Source organism: Molossus molossus, unplaced genomic scaffold (genome assembly GCF_014108415.1).
Source record: "Molossus molossus isolate mMolMol1 unplaced genomic scaffold, mMolMol1.p scaffold_m16_p_10, whole genome shotgun sequence".
NCBI classification, from domain to species: Eukaryota; Metazoa; Chordata; class Mammalia; order Chiroptera; family Molossidae; genus Molossus; species Molossus molossus.
In genome coordinates, this window is record NW_023425345.1 from 66,159,625 (window position 1) to 66,177,382 (window position 17,758).

Below are 17,758 nucleotides of genomic sequence, written 5' to 3' on the forward strand. Positions count from 1 at the left end.
AAGGGTTACCACAAGGCATTCCAAAATCTCAGATAAAATTGAGTTCTGAGGAATCTAATGTGCTTTAGATTCTAAGATTTTTAGACTTTAAAATGACCAATCATCTATCAACATCCCCCGGATGAGCAGAAATGTTATAGGAAAAGAATGTTACTCACCCAATTGCATTATTTTTCTTAATGTTTTAATATAAGCCTACATCACCTACCCTATTCCTATAAATTCTTCCTCTGCTCCCACTATCCTATCCAGGGTAGACAGGGGCATGGAGAAAGCAGGTTTTAATGTTCTCGTTTCTGCTGATATCCAGCCAAGGAAATGTTCAAGCAACAAAAACAACACCTTGTAAAAAAGGGTCAAAACAAAGATAAATTTTGTCCCATGAATAAAACAGTCTCTCAGTGATCTGCGGTCCCATAACATCCACTTCAGAAGATCACTCTAAAAACTTGTGCAAAGACTAAGGGAAAAGAAAGGTTATCTTCTACTTTAAGGAGAGGAATATGCCATGGATGCCACCAAAATTCATCAGAGAGTAAAATGCCATATCCATTTATTTTGCTTTGGGCTCTCTTACAAAAATTATGGGAAATTGTTTCCCCAATTCTCCCCTGAACTCGAGACTCATTTCTAAGTCTCTGTGTTCCCCTTGGGCTCATTCTAGTCACTAAGCCTGATGTAACTTTATTTAACATGTATACTTTTTAAACCAAGAAAACACATTCATTCTTAAAGTTCATTACTGGACCAGTAATGAAAAATATTAACCTTTTTTTTTTTTAATTGTGAGGCAAAGAGGTATATACTGTTTTTGCTAAAAGGGCTTAATAAATGTACTGCACTGAATCACCCTAATTCAAAAACTAATATGTATTTTTTAACCTTTTATTTCTAATACAACAAAGAGAAAACGCAAAATGTTAGTTATATTATACCTTGTAGCATTGTCCACAATTAGCTCAGATTCTGCTCTATGGTTTGTCTTTAGTTCAATAGCACAATTTCTTATCTTAAGAGTTTCAAAAAGATCTTGCAGCAAGTTACCAGGCTCAATGCTGGGTAACTGTCTAATATCACCTGAAAGGGGGAAAATAGATACAGTAGACTTCAAGTACTTGGGATGCAGAAATTTAGGAATTATTTTTATTTCTTTCTACTGATATATGCGATAATTTTAAAGACCTACCCTAATTGAGAAAAGAAAAGCCCCCTAAAATCTTTGTTTAAAAATGACTTGAGAACATTAAGTCTTTAAAAATATTTAACAAAAATATACCATTCAGATTAAACCATATAAGATATAAAAAAAATCAATAACAATAAGGTAAAATTTGAGTTGAACTTCTTTCATACCTGTAACAGCAGGTAAACTGTATAAGGACTTATATTTTGACCAACATGTAAAGAAAAAACAATCTTGCTCAATGTCTTACTAAACATGAAAGACTCTATTGCCTAAAATAAAATACAAAATAAACAAACCCATTTGGTAACAGATAAATTCTACCTTTTTGCTAAAAGGGCTTAATAAATGTGCTTCACTGAATCACCCTAATTCAAAAACTAATGTAATGATAACGTTTTGCTCTAATAAAAATCTTTTTCATTTTAAGCAAACCCACTAACCATAGAGATAAGAAAAACTATTTTCTGGGTGGAAGATGGAAGAATGCTTAAGCCTTTAATAGAATAAACTATTTATAAAATATCTTCAAATACCTAAAAAAATTACTTATATACAATTTGATTCTCACAATGCACTTCTATTTTTTTCTCCATTAAAGCATACAGTCTACAGAACACTATACCCAACAGAATCTAAGTGAATCTCACCAGAATTGGAAAGGATTTAAAGAGGTTGGTAAGGCCTAATTTGAGTTATTAGATTAAAATCATTAAATTACTTTTAAGAGGTCTATAATTCAGGCATTTTATTATTTCCAAATAAATCTACATCCTGATTTACTCTGACTCTGTGACATTTTACCACGTTAACAGTCATCCTTTAGATGATGACTACCTCTATTTTATTCACATCCTAGCCTGCTAATATCCTGGCCAAAACAAAGACCCTCCCACGCTGCTAAAGACAGCGGTCAAATGGAATTCAGTGTCACTTTAGTCTGGGCTCTGTCGAATGACTTCCCACCTGTAGAATATGAATATTAAAGCAGTGAAAGTGTATAAACAGCCACTTAACCACAATGCCTTGAACTAAACAGTTAGAATTCCAACAATACTTTAACTTACCAAGGATAATCAGCTTAGAAAGCTTGGAGTGCTCAAGCAATAAATTTAAAACAGATTTGAAGATTCCCACAGATACCAAACTCCCTTCATCCACAACCAGGACTCGAACTGAAGAAAATTTCCATGGACTGCTCTTGTTTGTTTGATTCCATACATAGAAGCTATAATTGACCTACAAGTAAAGTATTGCATTTCTAAGTTCAGGTTATAAAATGTAGAAGAAATGTATTTTTTTATAACATTTTCAAACAAAACTTAAATGGGGTGGGGGGTGGGGAGGTGTAGGTACAGCAACAAGGGGAAAAGGCTAAAGAAACAAAGAACACAAGTTACAGAGATGAATACACAGAAAAGATAGACCAAATAAATCTGAAAACAAAGAGATCAAATAATTCAAAAAAAAGTGCTTCCTAATGACTATTTCAGTGTGTTTAACAGGCTTTGCAGATATCATTGTTCCACTGCAAAAATTTCAACCCTTCCTTTATTACTTTTGACCAGAGAACAAATAACCTTTCTCTTGGTCTTCTGAGCTGGCCCATCACTTCCGTCCTCCTTTCTCCCAACTGTAATACTCCATCCTGGAAATAAAGTGCTGCCTTCCCAACCTAGTACTTTTTCTTCTAGTATTCTAAACTCCCCAACGTCCTCAACATTTAAAAACATCACCACCAAAAACAATTTATTATAGACATAATATTTACTATTTTAAAAATACAGATGAGGAAAAAAATGTAAAATTACAGCCAGATAATGTTAAATATTTTGGTCTCTATCATTCCAGAAAAGTTTCTGTATTGTAAGTATGCATATACTGTATATACAGATTTTTTTAAATGGTACCACACCTTTTTTAAAATTTTATTTTCAATTACAGTTTACATTCAATATTATGTTGTATTAGTTTCAGGTGTACAGTATAGTGATTAGACAATCATGTACTTTACAATGTGTTCTTCTGATAGTTCAAGTACCCACCTGGCCCCATGCATAGTTATTACAATATTATTGACTATATTCCCTATGCTGTACTTGACATCCTTGTGACTGTTTTGCAACTACCAATTTATTTAAGTTTTCTACTGCAACTAGATTCAATGTATCTGTTAAGTAAAAGCATTCATATTTCCCACCCAAATGCATCAATTTCCTTTAAAAAAACAAACAAAAAATGATCTCTCAGTGGCCCTGTCTCACAATAAAACATTTGAATCACTGCAAATTGTTTCTTTTCTTTTATGTATTCTATTAGTTAGAAATGCCGGACTGACACTTTCCACTGTATTTCTAGTGCCACCAACTCAATACCGGCCACACCTATGAGCAACTAGATCCGTCCAGTAACCTTCCAGCCAGGCCCCCTACGCTCTAACACAAGATGAGATCGCCAGATGACGTACAGCAAACACAGCGAAATTTTAATTTCAAATAAAAAAATAAGTGACTTTTAGTATAAGTATGTTCACTGTGATATTTGGTACATACTTATACTTAACAAGTACTTGCATTTTTATGTGCTCAGTCTGATCACCCTAGCCCAAGGATGATCAATTAAGTGCCACCTCAGTGCTCTTTCTGTGCCTTACACTCTTTTCCTGAGCCTAAAAGTGACTTCAAGTGTTCTCCCAGCTTCCCAAGCAGATATTAAGATACTGCCAGTTGATCAGAGTTGGAACATAAGATGAAATTTAGTAATGGTCCCTCTCTGCCCTCTCCTGTCCTAATTCAATCCTTCAGACTAATCAAACATGAAGGTGTAATGGGAAAAAAACATAAACTGATCAGAAGACCCTTCCACCAATGATCTACACTGAACTTCATGTTCACACATGTGACAAAGATCATGGGCAAAGTAATTTCTGAGATGGCTCATGGCTCTAAAACTCGAGGTAATTTTCCTTAACACGGCTTTCTTCATTTCAGTCACTTGCTTGGGAACCTAAATGGTTCCCCAGGAAATCAAGACCAAGATCCTGCTGGGTTTTAAGGTCTATAATAAATGAGGAAGGCCCTGGCTGGTTTGGCTCAGAGGTTAGAGCGTCAGCCTGCGGACCAGAGAGTCCCGGGTTCAGTTCCCGCTAAGGGCACATAACTCGGTTGCAGTTTGTCCCCACCCCAGTTGGGGTCATGTGGGTGCAAGCCACTCAATATGTCTCTCTCACATCAATGTTTCTCTCTCACTCTTCCTCCTTATCTCTCTCCCACTCTATCTGAAAATGAATGCAAAAATGTCCTCGGGTGAGGATAAAAAAAATAAAATAAATGAGGAAGCTATGGCACTGTGGAGAGAGCAACAAGCTGGGAGGTCAGAAACCTGAATTTAAGTGCTAGTTCTGCACCTGGTTAAGATCTAGGACAAATCGTGTAACACCCCCAAATCTCAACTGGCATTTTTGTTAAAGGGAGATAGCATCACTTAGCCACCTCACTGGTTTATCAAGGATTTAGTGAGATGTCAAAGTACTTTACACATTTTAAAGCTCAAATTCCCTGTCTAAATCAAGTTTAATTTCCATTATTTTACAATGCACAGACTTCATTCCAATCGATGCAGTCACATCAAAACCCTCTACACACACTATGATCATTCTCCACGCTTTTGGAAAGGACTATCCTTTAACTATCACTTCCTTCTGAAATCTTCCAATGACTAAGTTCCTTGCTCTATAGGTTCAAGGCTGGAAGAACCTCTACCACTCTTGACAAGTTTAAAACTTCATGGCTCTTAACTACAGCCGAACTTTTTTTTTTTCATGTATATTAATTCATTTGAAATTTTTATTATGTGACAACTATTGGCCAGGCACTATTGTAGGTGAGGGAGATAAAGAATGAACAAAACAAGCTGAGGAACAAAATAGACCCAGAGACACGGAAGTCGGGTGCAGACTGACAAACCTCAGAAGAGGTGGACATGGGGGGAGGGAAGAGAAACCACAGAACTTATATGCATGTATGCATAAACAAGGACATAGACAACAATGCTGGGGTGGGGGGCAGGATTGGGAGGAGGGTGTCCATGGGGAGAAAAGGAGAAGCACCTGTAACAAAAATAAACAAACAAACAAACTAAACCAGATGGTCAAAGTCCTTACCTTCATGGAGTTTTAACTCCACGGAATACAAGCCTTTTTCTTCCAGCTCCAGTGCTTTTCAAAATATGGTCTGTGGACTGACACGCATGTAGCCAGTCCCAATGAGAAGCAGAGCTTGTGCCTAACCACGTCACTGAGCATACACGTGAGTGCAGCTGATTTTGTTTTCATGAGACTTTCTCAGTGAGAGAAGCAGTACCCTGCTCTACTCGCTGGCGCTAGCTCCTGTCCCACTGCCAACCAGTACCAGGTTCCAGACGGTTTGCTCTGAGGAGCACTGATCACTAATCACTAGCTACTATGAGGCAGGGATCTAGGAGACATTCAATAAATAACTACTGATTGTCATCAGGAAGAAATGAAAAACAAACTAATTAAATGAGGTTTATCTTTAAGGCAAATGTTTTCTCTCAAGGAGAAATGTGGACGGTTTTACCTGATGTAGTGTGTAAGCGCTAAAACCAGTCTTCTGTCGCAGTAAACCGGCTGCTTTTCCTGTAGGTGCAGTTAGTAGAACTTCTATAGTTTTGTCTGCCTTCAGTAGACTTTGCTCGGCGAAAGTAATCCACTCTTCTGGTACGTCCTGGTCTCGTTCAAAGTCTTCACAAGCTTTTTGTACTTCGCTTTCTTCCAACAGCTCTATATGCTTAAAGAGACGGCTAACGACTGTGGTCTTCCCACAACCACCTTTCCCACTTATGACTGTCACAGCATTGGAGCAGATCATTTCCAAAGCAGCCACCTGGTCCTGGTCCAGCTGATCGTCACTTATTTCTGCATCGCCTTCATTTTCACCATTATCCCCAATATGATCACCACTGGCCTGTGTGTTCAGAATGTCCTCAGAAGTGTCTAATGTTTCATCCGGTTTACTTTCATTCAATGTATCATCACTTCTTGGATTCTCGGGCATTTTGTTATGAATCGACGCAAGCACCTTTCTGACATCGACTCGTAAACGCCACGGAGGCCTCGTCATCAGGTCACCTACTAAAGAGGCAATGCCTCTTTCAGCCTGGTAAAGGTCATAAGGAAAGACACAGGCCTTCTTATATGTCACCACACCAATATCCTTTAGAAACTTCAGAGACTGCCAAACATCATGGAAATTTACGTGGCCTGACAACAGAGAAGTTAAGTCAGCTTCTTCTACATATGTGTGCCCATGCTCTCTGCACAGCTGCTTCAGTTTGGCATAGATGATGAGCCCGTTCCTCTGTAAATCGGTCATCAGGTGGAGGAGAGGCGTGCACTGGCAAAACGCTGTCCAACTCGCCTCACAGCCCAGAAGCTTCAGCTCTCTGTAGGTTATCTTTCAGAAAAGAAAGTTCGAGCTGCTTTATAAAAATTGTAAATGTTGATGAGTATTATTCAAATTACAGTAAAAACAATGTTACTTGTTGGTTAATATTTCTTTAAGTTCCAGAAGACATGTTATTTCAACTCAATCTGGAAAAAAAAAACTATGTACCTAATACATCGCACTAATTTTTTAATTGAGTATCCTGGGATTAGAGCTCTATATAATTTTTAAAGTTATATTTTCACAAAGCAACACACATAATTTTAAAAGTCAAATAACACTATAAGATTTATCACTGAAAATGGGAATCTCCTGCCTCATCCTTCCCGTGCCATCTTTCACCTCATCCAGTTTTTTCTTTCGAAATTTATCTTCACATTTCTAAGTACTGTTTATACTATCCCCTGGTTTTATTTTAAATTTTAAATATTTTTAAATTAAATGTATTGGGATGGCATTGGTTAATAAAATTATATAGGTTCCAGGTGTGTAATTCTGTAATACGTCATCTGTACATGGTATTGTGTTTACTACCTCAAGTAAATCTCCTTCCAACACCCTCTTTACCCTTTGCCACCCCCACCCTCTGCCATGCTAACTCCCTGCCATGGACAGTCTTTCTCGACAGATCTCTCTCTCTTTTATTTTTCAAAGCATACAGAAATTATAGTCACTTTATGTCGGGAACAAATTCATTACTCTAGTTTTCCTCAAACTGGGTGGGGAAGGGTGTCTGCACACATTCTTGGGGGTCCAAAAATTATATCAGAATTTTAAAACTGTCTTTTCATTTGGAGAACCACCTTTAACCAAGTACTGCCATGTTTGGTTTCCAGTGCCACTCGAGTTTCATAGTGTCACATTACTACTCTTAGTCTCTAATTTAACAGGAGTCATTTGTAAATGACATTATTGTACCAAATTTAAAAGATCAAATTACATCACGCTATCCTATATGAACAGTAGAAGTTTTTAAATGTTTAAATAGGAAAGTGGAGGATTGAGTTGCACAGCAGAATGGATTTGCCAAACTCGTAAGAACTTGTCTTCTCCCTGGCCAGTTAGACTCAGCGGATAGAGCAATAGCCCATGGACCAGAGTCGCAGGTTCAATTCCAGTCAACGGCACATACCTTGGTTGCAGTTCAGTCCCTGGCCCTGGGTGGGGTCGTGTGGGAGGCAACCAATCGATGTGTCTCTTTCACATTGATGCTTTTCTCTCTCTTTCTTTCTCTCTCTCCTCTCCACCCTCCTCTCCTTCCCACTCTATCTGAAGATACATGGAAAAATATCCTCAGGTGAAGATTTAAAAACAAAGAACATGTCTTCAATGAGATCTATATTCAAGTTGCAAATGGCAATTACTAAAAAAAAGTTGCCACATTAAATTATATAACTAAATTATTAATAATGTGAATGACATTTTTTTTCTTATTTTGTTTTCCTTTATAAATTTATTGCATAAGATCTAGAGGCATAAAAAGTTTATATTTAGGCCCTGGCCGGATGACCCAGTTGGTTGGAGCATCCTCTCATACACCGAAAGGTCATGGGTTCAATTCCCAGTCAGGGCACAGATCTACATTATGGGTCCAATTCCAGGTCAGGGCACACACGGGAGACAACCAATCGGTGTTTCTCTTTCACATCGATATTTCCCTCTTCCTCTCTCTCTAAAATCAATTTTTAAAAAAATTTCCTCAAGTGAGGATTAAAAAAATAAATAAAACTTTATATTTTGTTTGTAACAAAGAAAAGTACATCAACATTGAGGCCCATACAAACGTTTTTCCTTTGAAAGAGATATAAAAATTGTCAAGTTTGAGAAATCTTGCTTTACATAAGATTACTAAATGCTAAGCAAATGTTTCACTTACTTTACTAAATCCAAGTTTCCATGGATGCGTACCTAAAATCGCTTCTATCTTTTCTAACACCTCTTGAGAAACTGAACTTATAAGCCGTTTAAAGTGTCGAGGCAGAAGAACTGGAAGGAATTCCATTATTTTTGGAAACTTCAATGCTGCCATTACATTTATAAATGGAACTGCAGGACATTAGAAAAGAGCAGATAAAAACATACAAATGAGCTATAGAACAACTGATTTGATGGATTTTCTCATTTAGTATGACCAGCACAAGAAATCCAAATCAAAGAGAGATTAATTAATTTACTTTAACCAGCAAGAAAATTGGTATTATAACAATTCATTTGGTACTGAGATGGTTTTCATTGTATTTAACACCAAAATTTATGTTCTTTAAATGCTTAGGTAATTACTTCTTAGCCTTTTGTTTCATTTTGCTTGAAATAATTAGAATAAAATTCTTGACTCAATGATATAAAGATAAATTCAAAGCTAAACATAAAAAGTAATATATTAAACTTTATAATCATTTTTTATTGTAATCATGATCCTTTTGTCATTGAAGTCATTTGATAGTGTTCTGACAAATTTATTTAGAATATTTATAATTGAAATATTCTATATATGTGAATGTCCAAATAACAAACCATATTTTTAAAATATTTTAAATCATTTTGGACTGAAATGTTTCCAAAATGGATTACTCATATTCTTGCCTTTCTCGTTTGCCTTCTTAAATAATTGACAACTGAACTTTTCCTTAATGACTCAAGGTAATCCTATGGAGACAAAAGTTAGAGAGAGAAAATCAGTTTTGGAGCTGGAATAAAACTGAAAGGAACTAAAAGATCATCTCACCCAATCTCTTCACATTAAAGATGAGAAACCTGGAATGTCAATGACATACTCCAAAAATAATATAACATCAAAATCAATTTTAAAAAGAATACTATGGCCCTGGCCAGATGGCTCAGTTAGCTGGAGCATCATCCCTTACACCTAAAGGTAGGTTTGATTCCCAGTCAGGGCACATACCTAGGCTTCGGGTTTGATCCCCAGGTGGCAACTGACAGATGTTTCTCTTTCTCTCTCTCTAAAACAAAAAAAAATACTATGCCAAGATACCATAGTAGCAATATTTTAAAACACACAGATCAGTAAATACCTCAATCACACTAAAACTGGATGATAAAAATCACACCTACCTGTGTTTTCCATTGGAAGGCGCATCTCATAATCTGGCTGGGACTCTTCCTGTTTATTCCTTGTAGATTGTTTTCTTTCATTCATCTCAGTTTCCTTGTAGAAAGTTCTTAATGTTTCCCTAAGATTTTCAAAGTTGAGGTCTTCATAGCTTGATATTTTATTTACCCATGCTAAAAATTTGGTTATAATGTCACTGGAGACATTACAGTCTTTAAGAAAGAGGGAACAGATATGTTTTTGATTTGGCGGTGACATATCAGACTGTAAAAAGTATGATGGAAATCCTTGAACTTGATAGCTCCGTGATCCCACAGGTTTTACTTGTACCTTCACTCGCCACCAAGGATCCGTTAATGGAAAACGTCCAGACACTTCACACTGCTTTTTAGTGTTCTCATCAGAAATTACAACTTAAGAAGAAAAAAAAAAAGTTAATTTATTATATTTTAAAACCTCTCTTCCAATGTTATTTTGTTGTTGTTTTTTAATCAAATTCTCTTTAACTTCCCCCTGCTCATACACACACACACACACACACACACACACAGCACCCTGTACAGATATCTATCAGGGTGTCTATATTCCACTTACCTGTTTATCTGTCACCCTTGACTACACTATAAGCCTTCTAAAATAGGACAACGTTTCATTAGTCTTTGTATTCCAAGAGGTAAGCATGGTGAATGGCAAAAGTCTGTTGTTTTTCTAAAAGAAGTCCTCTCAAAAAATAAAAAATAAATAAAACAATAAAATAAAAGTAGTCCTCTCTGCTACTTTGACTTCAACCAATACTAACCTTCATGTAGTTTCTTAAAAAAATGTCATGGTGCCTCCCACCACCAGGCCTTTGCATAAGCTGTTTCATCTGCCTTAAATGTTTTCTTCCTTAAAGTTTACCCCCGTTAGCCCTGGCCAGTTTGGCTCAGCTGTTAGAGCATCAGCCCACAGACCAGACAGGCCCAGGTTCCGTTCCCGCTAAGGGCAGGTACCTGGGTTGCAGTTTGTGCCCGGCCCCGGTTGCGGTCATGTGGGTGGCAACCACTCAATGTTTTCCTCTCTCCCTCCCACTGTATCTCAAGATAAATGCAAAAATGTCCTCGGTGAGGATAAAAAAAAAGTTTACCCCCTTTACTACAGACCTCAGCTAACTATCTTCCTCAGGAAAACCTTCCCTGAATCTCAAGAATATAACTTCTCTAGCACTACTTACTATTTCTTCTAAGCACTTAGTAATATTATAGTTACTTCTGTGATTATTTAAAGAATGTCTGTTTAATTCACTAGACGGTAAGCTCCACTAGGACAGCAACCTCATCATCCTCTCTTTCCTGGGTATCCCAGCAACAAACACCTTGCTTGGAACATGGAACCCAGCCACTAACACTTCTAGGATAAATGACTAAACCCTCCTCAAATACTTGAAAATTGTCTGTCTAAACCTGTGTTGTCCACTCACATGTGATTCTTTAAATTTAAATTAAATAAAATTTAAAATTTAGGTCCTCAGTTGCACTAGATGCATTTCAAGTTCTCAGTAGCCACGTGTGGCTAGTGGCCATTGTACGGGACCGTGCAAATATTCTGGGCGTGCATGCAGGCTCAACAACCACCGTTACAAATATCCTCGACTATAAAACTACTTCGAACAGCTGTGACCACTAAACGAGATCATAAATGTAGAGCACAAGCTTCATACAGTATTTGCTCACGTCATTGTTATATTATCAATATTATTTTACCCTGAGTAAGGCAAAGCAGCTAGGCGGTCCCAAAGGTAGTCTGTTAAAAGCGATGGGGCGCCTCACTTAGGACAGGGCCACACTAGAAAGCAGTGCGTTCACTCCCCCCATCCCCTCCCCCAAGGGCAAGGGGCTTCCTCACCTCGGACGCACCCCGGGAGGCTGCCAGCCTTAATGCCCCCACTGCAGAGCTCCTCGACATCGACAAACATCGGCTCTTCGTCCTCCTCCACATCCTCCAACAGGCAGTCATCGCTCTCCTCCCCCGAGGCCTTGCACGGGAGCAGAGGTCCCCACAGTTCGCTCAAGAGCTTACTCTCCGAGGCCATAGCTCAGCTCTCCGTAGCTCAACCCAATTCCGGAAAACCTGAGCTGGGTACAGGGCCGTCATCAGCCAATCAGATCCGCGACTGAAAGACCTTCAACTTCCGGGAACGCCTAAGAGCGTGAGGGGCGGGGCTTCGGGGAAGCTCCGCCCCCAAGCCGCGGGCGGGGGACCTGGGTGGCTGGGTGGCGCTCTCCCGCTGCGCGCGGTAACCGAACCGGGTGCCTGGACAAAACCAGCGCGCTGCAGCAGCACGTGTGGCACCTGCTCAACCTCTAGCCCACGACATCTCCTGAGGAGACAGAATCGCGGGGGAAGGCCACGTCTAGTGAGCCTAGAGATCACGGAAAAGCAAGCCCTCTCCAACACCCCCAAAACGAAAATCCAGATGCCCTTTGGGACGGCTGGCCGCCAGCCCAAGCACCGAGCAGGGACTCTCCACTCCTGGGACCCTTCTGGCTAGTCGTGACTGCTTTGGGCCTCCGTTTCCCCCGGAGTTGAATTTCTATCATCAAAGCCACTTATTCAAAGTACAGGTCTCTGATTCTCATTCCACCCGTTGTGTCTGGATCTAGGGCAGGCACCCAGGGTTCTGTCTTTTAAGACAAGTTCCAGATTGTTAATTTTGATGCTCAGGCAGGTTTGAAAACCACTGGATTAGGTGACATTCAAAGTCCTCATCTTTTTCTCGGTGAGTACACCCTGGTCTCCCAAATTTCTCTAAGCTGCTACCTGCTCACAGTGGGGGGACGGGGCAGGGGTGGGGGATCATCTCCTCTTAGCCCAGAGTATAGACCAGGATGGGGGGGAGCAAAGTAGAAGAGAAAGCACAGTAGTTTAGAAAGTTTTCTGGTGCCATGATTATCATCCTCGATAGAGATACTATTTGAAAACCATAACGTATATTACTACATTACTATTTTGATACTATTCATTATGAAATTACTTTATTAACAAGACACCTAAAATAACTACACACTGTTTGCCAAAACCAAAAGCATCTTATGCTAGATTCAACAACAGCCAGCACCAATGGTTTAAGACAAATTTATAAGAGAAAATACTAAAATTGATGTTTTCCCTGGGGGTATAAATGTCCACTTTTGTTCCTTTTAGAAGAAAAATTATCTGTGCAGCTGACAAAACACCAGTGGATCCAGGAATCATCTATATGACATTGACTTCCTTCCTTAACACTCACAGTAGCTACTGTTTCCACCACAACATTGTATCTCTCTGTCAAAAATCACGCTGCTGTTCTCTTTGTTGCTAAATCCAATGGATATCTTTTAGCTGTTGTCTTACCTCACCTCTCAACAGTATTTGACACTGATAGTTGTTTTCTTCTTGTAACACTCAGCTCCCTGGACTTTTATGATTTGTCTTCTCGGGTCTTCCTCCTGCCCCTCTGGCTAAGTGTATTTTTCCTGGGCTCCTCTACTATCCTCTTAAGTACTGGTATTCTCCTGGGTTCCATCCTAAGCACCTTCTCACTCTAATTCTTCCTTCAATCATCTTTTACCTACTACGTGCTAATGACTCCTGTCAAAATTTATGAGAGACCTTAACCTACATAGGAGTCAGGGGAGGGCCGGTGGAAGGAGCCCTGACACCATATGTCAATCACTAAAGCCTAGAGAAAGAACTCTGTTTACAACAGAGCTCTATGGCTGTAACACCCCCCGACCCCACCCCTCACCCCTTCACTTGCTCTTCTCTGTAAAAGGGGGCTTCCTGCTTCTTGATCTTATTCATGCTTCTGGCTCACTTTGTCTGCACAAACTGGATTGCAGTTCTTCATTTCTCCTGAATGAACCCTTTTTGGTGACAGAATACCTATTTATGTTTACAGCTAACAACTAATCGGATCTCTAAAACTGCAAACAACTGCCTATTAGATGCCACTACTGGATGCCCCTTGGCTACTTGAGACAACACATCCAGACTGAGAGCTGTTCACTGCCCCAAAATGGTCACATATGTGTGTGTATGTGTACAGGATAATGTTACCAGGATGATGATGATTTGGGGACTGGACTCCAGAAGTTAAGCTTCTGTTCATAGAACTCAACTGCATTCTACTAGATGGTGTAGGTAAGGATTCAGGATGATGAGAACCTTGCTTCTTTACCTGTTGTGCCCTCATTTTTTCTCATCCCTCATTCTAAAATATTAACAATTCTAGGTTCCCTGATACCATTTTTACCATACACAGTAAGCAACAGTACTCAAACCTGGCTGTGCATCAAACTCACTTGAGATGTTTTTAAAAATGAGATTCCTGGATCTACCCTGAAACTACATTTCCACGAACACAAAACAAAATAGACATAAGGTTACTTACTGTGTCATCTTTGTAGTAGCAAATGATTGGAAATGACAGAAATGTGCATAGTAAGAGACTTATTGATAAACTAAAGTACATCCACATAGTGGAATATTCTTCAGCAACTTAAAAATAAAAAAAAATAAAGAATGAGGACAATCTCTATGAACTGATAGGGAGTGGTTTCCAAGACATTTTGGGGGGTGAGTGGGGGAGAAATATGAAAAGATAAACCAGAAATTAAAGAAAAGAGTTATCTACAGATAAGGTAGAAACAGGATGATTTTGAATTCTGAACCATGTAAATGTTTTACATATTCAAAAATAAAGAAAACAAAAGCTAAAATGGAACACAGAAATAAATAAAACTGTCTATCAAATATATAACACAAAATCTCAAGGAAAATAATTATTTCAAGTCACTCTGACTATATACCCTTAGTAGATTATATTCTGAGGACAGATGCTCTACAAAGAAATCTTAAACTTCACCACACACTATGGTTAATGTTAGCTGTAATATTATTACTGTAATTTAAAAATTGTGTATTATAGGATAAAGCAAATAAGAAAATGTTTTCAGCCCTGGCCGGTTTGGCGCAGCGGTTGGAGCATCGGCCTGCGGTACTGAGAGACCCGGGTTCGGTTCCCGCTAAGGGCACGTACCTCGGTTGCAGTTTGTCCCTGGCCCTGGTTGGTCGTGCGGGTGGCAGCCACTCAATGTGTCCCTTCACATCGATGTTTCTCTCTCTCTCTCTTCCTCTCTCTCTCTCCCGCTCTATCTGAACAAAAAAATGGAAAAATGTCCTCGGGCGAGGATAAAAAAAAAAAAAAGAAAGAAAATGTTTTCATGTTTTATCAAGTGAAGGTTTTTAATGTACATGGAAAAGAAATACAAACCTAAAATAAAAGAAGTTAAGAAAAACTACAATATTCAACTTGAACTGGAAATATCAATATGAGCTTATAACTTCTTAAAAAATATATTTTTAGCTCTGTTTACTGAAAGGGCTGAAAGCAGTGTCACCCAGTAACTGATCACATCTACCGAAGTAATCTTGGTTTTGGAATACCATTTCTTATTAAAAGACATAGAGACTTCTTAAGAAATGGCTGATTCCACTTCTGGGACAGGGAAAGTTCCTGGGACTTTTTGTACCAAAAGGCAAAGCAGGACTCAAAAACTAATGGAGCCATGATAAAGGGATTTGGGAGTCAACTTGAAGGACCTCCCAGTAAGCAAATTTAGGGAGATTTGAATATCAAAAAGAATAATAACTGCAGTTGATTGTAATACTCTGAGTAAATAAACATTTGATTATAATACTAAAAAAAAAAAAAAATTTAAAGGAAGAAAAGAATACCAGTTAAGAATTTTTTAAAATATTACACCATTTTACAATCCCCAGTGAAATAATTGATTCAAGCAGGGATCACCAAAGGATATTGGAACCATTAAGTGAAAAGTCATCAATTGGGTAACTGATAGGCGAGTGGCTACAATAGATTACAAATTGTGAAGGGAAAAATGTACCTTTGCAATGGAAATATGTACTTGTCAGTCACCCCTTAATCAAGTTACCAAATTTAGTCTCATTAATAATGGGACAAAGTAATGCAATAGTGATGTATATAAGATCAACTATGAAGTATTCTTGCCAAAAAATATTTAACCTGACTTTAATCATGACTCTACATTCAGCATTGTCCAATGGAAATATAATGTGAACCATATATATATAATGGTTTAAAAAGTATGTAATATACCCATATTGAAAAAAGTATGTAATATACCCATATTAAAAAAAAGAAATAGGTGACATTTGTTTTAATGATGAATTTAAATCAATATATTCGAAATATTATCTGAACATGGTAATCAATATTCAAATCATTAATGGAATATTTTACAGTCTTTTCATCGTAGATCTTTGAAATCCGGGGTGTAGGTTACCCTTACAGCCCACTTAATGTGAACCAGCAACATTTCAAGTGCCAATAGCCGCGTGTGCTGGTGACTACCGTGTTGGAGAGGACAGTTCGAGATCTCTTTTATACTTTCCCCCAAATCCAAGGAACTGAGGCACAAGCTGAATAATACCATGAGGAAACATAAAGATTTAGAACAGAGGTCAGAAGACTTTTTTTTTCAAAGGGCCAGCTGGTAAATATTTTAGGCTTTGCAGGCCATACAGTCTTCACATAATTCTCCTCTTCCTTCTTCTTTCTCTTCTTTTTTCACAGCCGTTTATAAATAGTTCCAGGGCTGTACCAAACAGGCCATACTTTGCCCACACCTCACCTAGCATATGGGACATTCTGCAAGACAGCTGACATGGATTTTCCAAAAAGTCAGTGTCCTGGAGGAAAGATGGGAGGGAACAAGAGGGATTCCCGAGTTGACAGACAGTAGCTGAAGTCCGGTGCGTGAGGAGCGGGTGTGGGATGAGGAAGACAGAGGTGGGCGGGAGCCACAGCTTGCAGTGCTTCGGAGACCCCAGGATGGTCAGTGAGAAACCACCAAAGGCTGCAAACAGAAGCTTAGCCGTTTTCTTCTGAGAACATGGTTATTCATCGAGCAGAAACCAAGCTTTCATTTCAGTGTCCCCTTGAAATCTCTCCTAGGAAATGCTTATTAAATAAATCAATTAATCTGAATTATGGAGCAAACATTTCAGTATCTTATCCTAGGTTACATATAACATGTTTTCTGGCTATATTTAAAATGTATTTGTTGCCCTGGCCATTTTGGTTCAGCAGTTAGCGCGTCAGCCCATGAACCAAAGAGTCACTGGTTCGGTTCTGGTCAAGGGCATATATCTGGGTTGTATGTGGGTTAGATCCCTGGCCCCCATCAGGGTCGTGCAGGAGACAACCAATCGATGTGTCTCTCTCACAAAGATGTTTCTCTCTCTCTCTCTCTCTCTCTCCCTCCCTCCCTCCCTCCCTCCTTCTCTCAAAAATAAAATACATTTGTTTTAGAGTGCCTGAATGTATCAAGGCAAGTAACACACTGTGAGTTAGCATTAGTAAAATCTAAACATTTTATTGGGAGAGTGGGGAGGGAATAAGGTTTAGTGACCTGTTTAATTGATGGGATAAAGTAAAGTATCCAATTAATGTGTAGGTTATGATACTGATGGTTTCACAGTTGTGGGAAAGCACTTCAAATTAATTTCTCCTGATGAATGTCTAAATTAGCATGTTGTCTTTTTTGTTTGTTAAAACAAGATCCAAAGTGAAATGGCGGAATTAAAACAAGAAATTAATTAAATAATAGGATTACCAGAGATGGACAATTATGCACAGAACAGAAATTATAATAAAAATGTGCTGGATTTTATTTAGTCAACATACATATGACAGGTAATACTGTTGTCCATTGATCTCTGGTACCCCTCTTGTTCCAAGTACACAGTACACAGTAGGGCTTTATTTTCACTTCAGGGTGGAAGTATTTAATTACATCTCTCAACTCTCCATCACAGGTTATTCCATGGTGAATGAGGGAATGTGAGGTGCAACAAGGAGCCACCCTATATTAGACAGATGCCCTGTAGGGTTACGTGGACCTGCAGGAGACTTTGAATAAAAGAGAATAAATCTTTGTTGTATTAATCTAAGATTGTGGAGTTGTTCCTCTTGTC

At 38.6% G+C, this 17,758-nt stretch overlaps 1 protein-coding gene across 1 annotated transcript in view; it reads right to left on the reverse strand.

Moving 5' to 3' along the window:
* The window catches only part of HELB (DNA helicase B), a 31,043-nt gene extending 19,234 nt beyond the window's left edge, over positions 1-11,809 (reverse strand). Inside the window, exons 1-6 of the mRNA XM_036252403.1 lie at positions 11,603-11,809; positions 9,721-10,131; positions 8,525-8,694; positions 5,782-6,657; positions 2,251-2,422; positions 936-1,077 (exon numbers count right to left, since the gene is read on the reverse strand). Of these exons, the coding sequence (XP_036108296.1) occupies positions 936-1,077; positions 2,251-2,422; positions 5,782-6,657; positions 8,525-8,694; positions 9,721-10,131; positions 11,603-11,789 (1,958 nt within the window). The 5' untranslated portion in view covers positions 11,790-11,809. The remainder of the gene's footprint in view (positions 1-935; positions 1,078-2,250; positions 2,423-5,781; positions 6,658-8,524; positions 8,695-9,720; positions 10,132-11,602) is intronic.
* Between the last annotated feature and the right edge of the window lie 5,949 nt (positions 11,810-17,758).